General features: G+C 33.0%; 2 protein-coding genes across 2 annotated transcripts; one reads left to right on the top strand and one right to left on the bottom strand.

The window, feature by feature from the left end:
* The first annotated feature begins 3 nt into the window (after positions 1-3).
* On the top strand, positions 4-3,568 carry mRpL37 (mitochondrial ribosomal protein L37). Its single transcript, XM_074139070.1, has 6 exons — positions 4-267; positions 347-580; positions 1,140-1,259; positions 1,592-1,881; positions 2,613-2,782; positions 3,032-3,568. The coding sequence occupies exons 1-6, from the start codon at positions 95-97 to the stop codon at positions 3,281-3,283; spliced, it is 1,239 nt and encodes a 412-aa protein (XP_073995171.1). The 5' UTR covers positions 4-94; the 3' UTR covers positions 3,284-3,568.
* On the bottom strand, positions 3,369-9,685 carry LOC141459707 (uncharacterized). Its single transcript, XM_074139071.1, has 7 exons — positions 8,935-9,685; positions 8,069-8,211; positions 6,395-6,581; positions 5,223-5,532; positions 4,985-5,121; positions 4,773-4,877; positions 3,369-4,365 (listed from the first exon to the last, which is right to left on the bottom strand). The coding sequence occupies exons 1-7, from the start codon at positions 9,017-9,019 to the stop codon at positions 4,163-4,165; spliced, it is 1,170 nt and encodes a 389-aa protein (XP_073995172.1). The 5' UTR covers positions 9,020-9,685; the 3' UTR covers positions 3,369-4,162.
* Positions 9,686-11,830: the final 2,145 nt, after the last annotated feature.

The following is an 11,830-nucleotide window of genomic DNA, read 5'->3' as shown; positions in this document are numbered from 1 at the left end:
TAAGTTAACCTCACATTAGCCTTCCGAATCACCACCAATGTGCAATGCCGTATAATCATATGTTTACTCTTCAGTGCTAATTTATTGTAACATAATGAAAAGAACACTAGTATTACTTCAACAGCACTGTGGGCGTATGTTTCGAAAACATTGGAAAATACAAGGACAGAGAGTATTAATTGTTGACGGTGCGTTAAAGGAACTTAAGACGAAAGGAATACCGTTTGAAGATGCTAATGAAGTAGTACGGGACAATGTAGAAACCAAGTAAAAACAACAGTACATTAGAATTAGTACAGGTACATTCCTTTAATATGTATGACCAATTTCCTTTATTTTCTTCTAGATTTGAATTTGATAGTGTGGATTTTTTTCCACCTAGACCAGTACCATGGGATGAAAATCATCCAGATTATAATAAGGATCCTTGTTTAAAATATACTGATAGCAGTGTTCTACTGGGCGGACTTGATCAAGCTAAAGTGTTTACAAATTCATGTGAAATGGATTTAGATACGCTTCCAATTTTGGAGCATATAAGTCGAACTCCTGAACCTTCACATGAGAATTTAGTAACAAGGTAAGAAATGATATCAAAGATTTTCAAATTCACTTGTATGGATTGTAAAATGAACATTGGTTAATAAGTCAACTTTGTTGAGAGGACAGGAATTTGCTAATGGGGTGCTAAACCCAATTACAGTATTAATAATAAAAAAGTTAATTCGTTTGAAGAGACTGAATTAAGAATGAGACATCAATTTAACACAAAACTGCAGTTTCTATTTTTGTCATATTTGCCATTCATCGTCACTTCTGTGAAAGATTCCCTGTTTAATCTCTCGCATGAAGTATTCTGATCTTATTTCCTAGATTTATCCTTCAGGATTCCTTAAGATCCGCGTTAATGTGCTTCCACATACATTTGCTGTGCTTAGAGAATGCAACCCTGCTGCCTTAAGAACAATGCGGGCTAACACAGAACATGTATTGTTTAAATAGTTCTTCGACCCAAGTACATATTAACGTTTGAATTTTACGCCCATTTTTTTATATCCTTTTTTTCCCCCACTTTGTAACTTTAAATCTTGCACTAGTTTTTATTTCTAGTGAGTTTAAATAAATATTTATATTTTCAGATGTATTAAGTCTTCATTTTTGTACGACGCAACTCAGGAAAAGCTTCCCAAAATAAAGGATCCTGAACGACCTGCTTTCAATTTTCCAAGACAATATGGACTCACCGATCGAAGAAAAAAGTAATTTAATTGTTAAGTTTAATACTTGAAGGCTTTTGTATTTTAATAATACCTGAACTTGTTTAGCTAGATTTTAGATTTGTAATTTAGATTTATACTAGTGAATTTGCAATTTTAAACATTATATTTTTATTGTAATAACCTTAAAGGAATGATATTAAAATCACGACACTTAGTAGATAGGAACCATAAACTAATCCTGTCTTGAAAAAATGGTACTTTCACGATGGTTTTATTATGCATACGTATAAAGTTTATATGAAAATATTTAAGAAGTACATCCGTACTTTTGATTTCTTAGACTAATTTTAGCCATAACTTGTTTGTTTCAGTTTGCTTTTAGGCAAAAGATTGATGCAATTATGTTCTTCGTTGAGTCCCCAACATTTAGATCATCATAGACTTGTGCCAGGTCCACTCAAATTTCAAGCTGGCGTACAACGAGACGATAAACGTATTTTATTGTCTAATGTGGCTGATTTTCTTGTAACATCCAACAAAAAAATTAAACCATTTATTGATGCAACCGCTACTCAAAAGTTCTCGCTTCCCAACATATTTCCATTGTCACAATTAGTCTCACTTGAAGCTCATCATTTTTACCAGTTTAACGATATCTTTCGTAAGTAGCAAATTTTGTAGTACATATGTTAATTTTAAATTATTTAAATTCGGTATTAGTCATACGTATCACCAAGTGACTGTCTAAATTCTTTCAACGTGAAACAATGCTATTCGTTTTTAAGATATGAAGACTTTCATTCTCCCAGTAGTCAAACGAGAGATGTCTGTAAGGATTGACGGTAAAGGCAAATCCAATTTAGCCTAAAAGTTCTGTTGGTCATTTCAATGATAATTCGGTCACCGAATGATGTTGTTTGTAGTGCACATTTAAGAACTTGAGATTTAATCTATGTGCGAAAAGTTTCGAGCTTTATCCGTGGGAGTTAGCTAAAACCAAATGGATTGTGCACTTGCTGAAGTTGTCTATAAATAGTTTCTAAGTGTCCTACAAAAGTATGCCTTGAAAGTTTCTCCTCTTCTTTCCTTTAAAAAGAAAATAATAGTTGATCATCTCACTGATGGGAGTCTTTTTTGGAAGATGTGAAAATTATCTTGAATGTTTGATATTAGTTTGAGATACTTCAAAATTATCAAGAGATTCCACAATTGCCATATTTTCGAATTACTCGCAATTCTTAGTACAATCTTCAAATACTCGTTTTCACCTTTCTTTTTCTAAGAAATTGGAGCACAATCCTGAAGTACAACATTATACTTTTCTATGGAATGCCTAACGTAATCATCTGTTCATCATATACCTCACGTTATATACCAATTTATTTTTTCCAGCCATAAGTGAAAATTTTGAGAAGAAAAACGTTCATACAGTTATTGTACATTTTAACAAGAATGAAGTAGCCAACTTATATGATACTGAAGTGACAGAATCGCAGTTTTTGTCGAGATCTTTAATGAAATGCTATACATTTGCTTTAGCGCAAGCCAGACGTATTTACGGGGTATGTACACTATTTAATTCATTAATACGTTTGAAAGACATTCTTTTCTCATCTTTTACGCAGGTTAATTTAGATAATAAACCTCTAGTTTCGATACGTCAGATGCAAGAGTAATGTGATGGATGTAAATACAAATTAAGTGTGAAGGCTAACTGAATTATTTTTAAATTATGCGGCTTAAAAAATAAAAGAACATTACGTTTTCTTACATATATTTTGTTTTTAAATCTTTTACTAAATATGTTACAGGAGGATGTAATCGACTTACCTGAACCTTTAGTAATCCAGTGTGTCCATATGGATGGTAAAATCTTTCATTTCAGTATCTTGCAATTAAATACTACTGCTACACACGAAGAAACCACTAAACATAATGCTTATTGGAATATACCATCGATTTCATTGTACGAGACATGCGATTATATAGACGGCAGACCTGAACTCCACGGTTATAATCCTCGTGTTTTTCAAACATTGCTCAGCTTTTTTCAGAATATTTAAAGTTATTTATGGTTTGTGGAAGATAATAAGTTTTATAGAAAGAAAAAGTTCTGTTTGTAAATGATTTTGGATAAATCAATGTATATTCATTTGTATTGCAATTATGCATTTTTTTAAAAAAAAAAAAAAAAAAAGAAGAAGATATCTTACGCCAAAATCTGAAATATTAATGATTGCCTCTATTAACAAGTTATTCAACTTGAATACGAAGATAAGGTAATATTTGTCTAAACTTTGTAGTCATTCAATAATTAAAAGAATAAAGACATTGATTTTATTTTTTCATTTGCTTTTTTTTTTCCTTTTTTTGTTGTAAAACACGACCCATAATTCAACTTAAAAATTATTAAGATATATTTTACCATTTTTAATTTAAATAAAAAATGTATTTACAAAATTAATATTTTTATATTTATAAAATTTATATATATATATATATATATATATATATATAAAAGGAAAATGAGTTATCAGTCTTCCTTATTAACATCTTTAATCCAAATCTATCAACCTCAACTTTGCTAGTTGCAGGAAACCATAGGGCAAAGGAATATCAGGATTTAAAGGCTCTCTCCTAAGAGAATAAAAATACATACGCGCCTACTTGGAGAACTTATAGAAAACTCTTACAAAAGTCAACATTTTCTTAAAAAAGTTCACAAAATCTTAGACCCTTTAGTTCAATACCTAAATATTCACACACACACACAACAAAAATAAGGAGTGGGAACAATTCAAGAAATTATCAAAATTGTTAAGCTTAACATCACAATTTTTTTTTTTTTTTTTTTGGAGGGGGACTAAAAGGGGGGAGAATAAAATAACACACTGGTGGGAAGAGAGGGCCATCACAGTAATACTGGGAGAAGATCAAACTTTTCAAGCTTCAGAGGCTGCTGGTGTTTCTATGGTGATACAATTTTGTACAGAATTCTCTGAATACAGTCCTGATTCTCTCATAACACTATTGCATACACCATTCATTGCACGATCCTCTTCGTTTAGTTCACCATCACGTAGAGTGTTTTCAAAGTTCTCATATACTGAGGATGTTGATTCTTCCGTAAGTATAGACTCTGATTCTGAAAATAATCGAGGAATAATTATATTATTTTTCGATTGGGTAAAGAAAGATACGAAATTAACTAGCTAAAAGGTAGTGGTATGTAGGTATACTAGTCATTTGAATAACATAGTAACACTTTTAGCTTCAGGTTCAATTGTACCATGAAAAAACTTAACGACTGCTCAGTAATTAAGCCTCTATACTATAATTCACAAATTAATTGTTGGAAAGAGAACAAGGAAGATTAATATTTATAAGGCATATTCAATCTCCATCGAATAAATCGCTAACCATATGTTTCTCTTCAATTTCTAACAACAGACTCTATCATACTGCTAAACAAAGTCCCCAATTGGTCGCTATAATTATTTCCGTGAGCACAAAAGAAGAATTTACGGAAAATCCAAAAATTGGTTTAATTACCTGATCTATTTCTCGACGGGAAATACCACCAGATCGCAAGAGCAATTCCAACTATGCTAACTATAACCGCTATTATGGTCACCACAACTTGGGCTTCAGTTTCTTCTGTAAAAAAAAAAATATATATTTGCAATCGATTAAAAACTTAAAATAATAATAATAATAATGATGATAAACGGAAAACAGATAATTTCCCAGGATTTGGTATTTACCTGAAAATGCTCTTCCACTATAGCTGTCTTGTTGTAGAGGAGAAGCATGAACATCATTTTCAGACATTTCTATCATACCTGCTTCAACTTCACCTTGTGGTTCCACAGAACCATGGCTAGTATGTGGTAGATTTAATCTAATAAAATTAGGCAAAGCATCCTTTAGTCAACAGAGTTGTTAAAAGAAAGAAGATTATAAGAAGATTCTATTAATGTTAAAAACCCAAAAAACCCCTACCCAGCTCTAACGGTTAACGTCTCAGGCTGGAATGTACAGACCACAAGAAATCGCCGGGTACTGTGCGTCAAAATTGGTAGATTTTCTTGGACAAGTATAAATGTGGCCACAGCACTGCTATTCATACTTGATCCGCATGTTCTGTGGCTAATTCTTAATACATAGGTATCACGTAAACTGTTCGGATCGCCATCTAATCCACATTCAGGACCAAATGCTCCTTCAACAGCTATTCTTCCACTAAAGTATGGTCCAGTAGAGACTTCCACTTCACTGGCTTCAGGTAAACATAGTACCGCTCTGGCGGAGACTGTAAGCAACAAGGCATAAATACTTTGAATAATTCATTTCTTACTTTGCACTAAAAACCTCATTTTTCTGAAAATCAAAATTCGAAAAAGTAAATTTCTGTTTAATTATTTTCTTACTGTTAAGAGTATGGGCTTCTTACAAATTTTTTCTGCCATTCTACAGCTTTTGACGAAGTAAGCGAAAAGAAAGTGGATATTCAAAGAGCGCTGGACGAAACAAGTGTACACTCAAAGGAGTCAGTATAAAGAATAGGTTGAAATTACAAATTATCTATTTTATAAAGACATCAGGTTTGTCTTACACCTATCATGTTTAACCTTACCTAAGTTTTTACTGAACTTAGACCAGTTATACTGCGAAAATTTTTATCTAAAGATCTTTATCGTAAAAGTAGAATTTAAGAGTTCATTCTAAAACTTACTTAATAAAAGTTTTTATGGGAAAAAAAACAATAAATAAACGCAAAAATAAAAGTATTAGGGGCAAAAACAAGATACAAGGTTAATCCCTAGAACCATAAAATTATCCATAATATAAAAGACGTAAACTATTCCCATGTGGAAATCCCGAATTCGAATTCAGTTGCGTACACTTATTTTTGTCTGTAATTCAATTAATTTTATAATCCAATCATAGAGTACAGAATAATTTGTTTAACTTACACTTCAATTTTTATTAAAGAGGGAACTGTTTCGTAGATTTTAACAGCTGTAGCACGCATGTTGGTTGTATTCATACTTTTAACGAGGATAGTTGACCAATATTGTTGGTTACTTGACTAAAGTTGGCATAATTAAAGAATCTCAAAAATATCTTTGGCCATACATATTTTTCTGATATATAAAAAGTTTTTTACTAACATCCTTTAGTAGAAACGATAATCGTATTGTGAGACGGTTTATCTGCCAGATATCTGGTCCTTCGAGATTCCATCGGTCGAACAGTAAATGAATAGTTGGTGGACATTCTCAGACCAGGTATTATTACTGAATAGGAAAGTTCATCTCTTCCTTTATTGTCCTCAATGTCACCGTTTCCTTCCACAACCTGTACAAAAAAAAGAAAAAAAAAAGTTGACTTACTAGTACAAAGTACTCTCGTTTTGTGGAACAAGCTAATCATCTTACTTCTTACAGCAGTTCAGAAAAGAGAAGGAATTAAACAAAGTTACACCCTGGAGTTAGAAGAGTTTGCAGAGATTTCTTGCTATAGGGTAAAGTAGGGTGAGATGGCCACCATTTTATTTGGAGGGTGCCTGCAAATTTTTGGTAAGGGCCTAGGCTTACTTTATTATTATTTTTGGAAACCTCATACGCTCACAAACATAAGGAAAAAATTTCAGAAAAAATGCTGAGGGAAACATTTTTTTTATTCTTACAAAAAAAAAAAAAAAAGAAGCAGTTGGCCATCTATCCCTACTGGGTTGGGTGAGATGGCCACATATTGTAAATGAAATTGCACTAGTAAAACTTAAAAATAACAGAAAAAAAATGAATGGTTACTTAATATTTACTTATTCTTCTTCTTTTTAAATGCGCTTTTACTACAATTTTGGCCAGCGTATGCAAAAGAAGAGCAATTTTCGTGGAACCACTTCCGGCATATTATGCATTCCAACCAATCCTTTTTTTTCTGGTCTAGTTGTAGCTTTCCCCATATCCTGTACATTCAATTTCATCGATTTCTAAAATGGCATCACTTTCCTCTTCAAATTCGATTCCTAATTCCTAATTCGTCCTCTTCATCGGAACTTGGGGAAGGTGAGCCTTTTCTTTTTCGGACAATCCTTTCTTTCAGAATTGTCTCTTTGGGGATGGTATTTCTTGTTGGTTTGGATTTCTTTGCAACTCTGTTTTTCACAACAGCAATGTGCTCGAGAGAAGTTAATAAAGTGGCAACAGACTTGGCTCGTTTTCTTGCAGAGACAATAGTTTGGGTGTGGGGGTTAATACGATCTCAAATTTTCTTCAGTAAAATTTCAGCGGTTAGTGTTCTGTTTTTTATGCTGAGTTGGCATTTTTCTGCAGTGAATTGAAACCTGAGCCAAACTATAACAGAAAAAAAGTAAAAATAATTGGCTATCTATCCCTACTGTTTGATGGTCATCTGTCCCGGAATGCTAGGAAGAGATGGCCATCATGATAAACAAAACTCAGCGCATAATTTTTAACAGTTTTAGAGGTTAGGATTCATTAATGTAGAAAACAACACTAAAATTTCGACACATACATTCGCTGCAGCACGCAATATGCAACTATCATAAAATTTTTTGTTGAGGCGATAATGTTTTTATTCTCTGAGTTAATTAATAACGCTTTGACGCAGACCAAAATGAACTCACTGTAGTCAGACATGAAGGTTCATCACTGGAGAGGTCACGCAGCGCCGTCGGACGACATTTCGGTTAAATTCGGCTGCTGGCCATCTCTCCCGATTGGCCATCTCACCCGACTTTACCCTACTAATTGTAGAGTAACATATTTTACCCAATAATCAACATACAAAAAACAAAACTGTTTCTAAATTCCACCTACCTTCGTCTTGCATCTATTAGGACCCCATGCTTGTAGTTCACAATAATAAATCTGGAATCCATAAACTGGAATACCATATCTTGGATACTCCCATTTGAGTGCGACATGTCTGTAATCACCGTCACCTCTTAAGCCTCTTATTTCTGCCAAAAAATGAAGCAAAAAAAAAATTATTAATACAAAATACACCAGTTTGTGGTTATTATGATGGGAAATATTAACGTAAATAATAATAGTTTACAAAATAATTAATGAGCCTCTTTATATAAAAATGTTTTCGTGTAAATTTTTTTCCCTCCTAAAATAAGAAAGTATTTTAATTAATTTTCTTCTTCCTTTATATTCTTCGTTAGCGTTCTGAGACATGCCATTACCTAATATCTACGACGGTAGGTGTATTTAATTCACATTAAAGACAATAGAATTTGTTTTCTTTTAATTATGTCTGAAAGATATACACACTTCTACTTCCCTTTCGTAATTATTACTCACTCCTCCTTACCAATTATTTTCAATAATACGAAATCATTTTAAATGACTTAAAAAAAAAAAATAATCATGGGATGAACACGAAAAAAAAACTGAAATTATTAAGAGCAAAAAAATAATATTAAAAATATTCTCATATTAAGGAACATTGAATATAAATTGTCTGAGTACCAATTTTTAAATTTTTAGAATAGCATGAATGCGGCAGTTAATGAACGGATTTCTGTACTGAAACCAAAACAGTATCACAAAATCTTTGAAGAAGTGATCTCTATTTTGAGTATGTATCAAATACGTGTAAAGCTCTTAGTGAGCTAGCTCATACTTAATTTGTTAATAAATATATTATTCTAGCAAGAAATAAGTACGTTATTTACCTGATGTTGGCTTATTTCCGGGCAAAGAAATGTACCCCCAAAAACCATACCCTGATGCCTGAAAACCCTCCTTCCCTTTCTTCATCGGCTGTAACTAGGGAACTTCAGAATCTTCCTAAGATTGCTTGTTGTGAATAAAAGGCCTTTTACTTTAAATGGGCATCTCAAGTAACAACAAAGTTCTCGACACTAACAACCCTTTGCCATAATCAATCCTTTGGCAAGGGTTCTAAGGTGGCGCAACCTTTGGACTTGAATGAGTTAGTTTTCATGTGGATTGGCTACAACCTACATAATTTTTGCACATCATCTAGCTATCTTTGAGTGAACATTATGGGAGTAAATATTACCAGAATTATGAAAACGAACACAAACTTAAAGACTTTGAAACAGGAAGAATAGCTAGTTTGCATCTTGTAACGAGTAATCGGGCAACTTTAAAAATGAAATATAATAGTAAAACGTTCTATAAAATTTTGTAAAAACATAGGAACTAAACGCCAGCAATGGTTTCACCTAAAATCAAGGGGAATAAAACTACTATTAAACCAACACTTCCTAGATTTACAGTTTAAAATAAAAAAACGGTTCACCAGAAGTATTTCTAGAATGTGTTTTGAGAACCTAATCACTTTTTCTCTAAAACTGCTTTTACAAATAGTAGATAATGAGTAAGAAAAACACACAAAAATAATGCGCTAGCAGACTCGTGCTAATAAAATTAGAAAATGGCGGATTTACAATGGACAACATGATCTATTTTAACTAATTTTTTGGGAGAAATAAAAATATTCTTATCTTTATTAATTTGTTTCTGGCTTATTTTAAAAATATACATAAAAAATATAATGCAGGAATCTTTTTTATTTTTCGTGTTTTTAGGATAAATGATTTTATTGCATAATTCGATTATTTATGAAATTCCTAGAAGAGAAAAATGTGTGAGATTTTTTTTTTAAATTTATTTAGTTATTTGTATAAATAAATAAATTGTACGAAATATACATCTAGCAAATGTGTATTTACAGATAAACATTTGATCGCGTCACAGAGCTAGCTCAGTGCCACAACCAGGATGACGGGATGAGAGAAACCAGCCAGCGCTGGAACTCTCTAGGAACTTATTGGGGGTTTAGGAGGCAATGAGGTCACGTGGCCAACGCCGCTTTAGACGATGTGGAGGATTGTCAGGATGGGACGATGTGGATAGTGATTGAGCCAGAGGATTTGGGTGATCTCAGAGAGTCTGCTGTGGAAATTTAGGAATCGGGTGTGGATTTAACTCATTTACGTGGGGAATATTGAGATCGTGATGGAGGGTGCGGTTGGAGACTTAGAATGGTGCGTTAACGATTCGGCGGAGGACTTTATACTGGAAAGATTGGATAGGTTGGATATTGGATGGTTTGGCGGAGCCCCACGATTCTGCTCCATATGTCCATATTGGTCGTAATAGTGTTTTGTAAAGTGTAATTTTGTTCTGTCCAAGGAGTCTCCTTATTAGTCCGTAACGTCTGTTCAGTTCAGGTCTTTTAAGTCTTGTTTGAGGGTTCCAGGTTAGACGGCTGTATCTAGGTAGAGCCCTAGATAACGAACCTGTGTGGAAGTCGGTAGGTCAGCATTGTTAATAGTTAGTGTAGGGCAGGTCTGTCTTCGTAATGTGAATGTCACCTGCATACATTTGGTAGTGTTAAGTTTAATCCTCCATGTTCGGCACCAAGCTTCTATGAGCTCAAGGTGTTCTTGGACAATGTTAGAGACTTGAAGAGGATCAGGGTGGTAAGATAGTATGGCGGTGTCATCGGCGTACGTTGTGATTAGGGTTTGGAGATGGGTAGGGATGTCAGCAGTATAGATGGTGTATAGGATCGGTCCAAGTATGCTGCCCTGTGGCACGCCGGCCGTGTATTGCATGAAGATCAGAGACCTCTCCACCGCATCTCACTCTGAAACAGCGATCGGTAAGGTAGGATTGCAGGAGTAGATAAAAAGGAATGGGGAGGGATTTTTTAAGTTTAAATAGTAGTCCTGGGTGCCAAACTATAAGAGAAATTATAATATTTTTTTTCACAAAAATAATCGGCCTGAGCAAATTTTGGCGATCTGTTTGTCCCGGGATTGTAAAGTGGTCACACCTACATAAAATAGGCTACCTACACTACAATCTTTCTCTTAGATCTAGATAGATTTTTTTTTTTGAAAATATCTTAGAATGTACCCAATTTTTAGAAAATATATATCGGGAACTGATCATCATTTATTATGGAAGATTCTAATAATAGGCTATTTTACATACTATAAAACTAATTTTTCTGTAATGTAGTTTTTAAATTAAAAAAAAAGTAAAAATATTACTATCTTGAGATTATCTTAAATTTCGAAAGAACTGAACATTTTCATAATAAACAGTCACCAATACTATTCATTTCGAGGACATCTCGCAGGAAATGCATGTTTCCTTCTATCTAAAAATCTAAAGCCTTCATTTACAGGAAATATTTTTAATTTTGTACTAATTAAAAATGATCATTTGTCACTTATTTGAATTTAAATTGCACGTCAAGAATTTATAATTAATTTGATTATCTTTAACTTCTTTGTATTTGTTTATTTTTCATCTTATTAGTTAATTTTTTGATAATGCAAGATTAATTTTTAACCTAACAATGTAACTCCGAACATTATTAGGTGTGTATATATTTCTTTTTATTCTTTGTAGAACTTTTTAAAACTATTAATGTTTTTTTAAATGTCATTGGCGCCCAGAACTTTTTTCAGTGCACTGCCGAACACCGAACAGTGTTCTCTCGTTTCAACGAAAAAACACAAAAATCTATTGCATTAAAATGATAATTCTTCAGCTCAGCCGAATTCTACAACCATCAAAATGTAATTC

The sequence above is a fragment of the Rhodnius prolixus genome, unplaced genomic scaffold (genome assembly GCF_049639745.1).
Source record: "Rhodnius prolixus isolate KJV_2025 unplaced genomic scaffold, Rpr scaffold_17, whole genome shotgun sequence".
Taxonomy (NCBI): domain Eukaryota; kingdom Metazoa; phylum Arthropoda; class Insecta; order Hemiptera; family Reduviidae; genus Rhodnius; species Rhodnius prolixus.
Note: the sequence above shows the minus strand (reverse complement) of the source record. Positions and strands in the feature narration are given on the sequence as shown.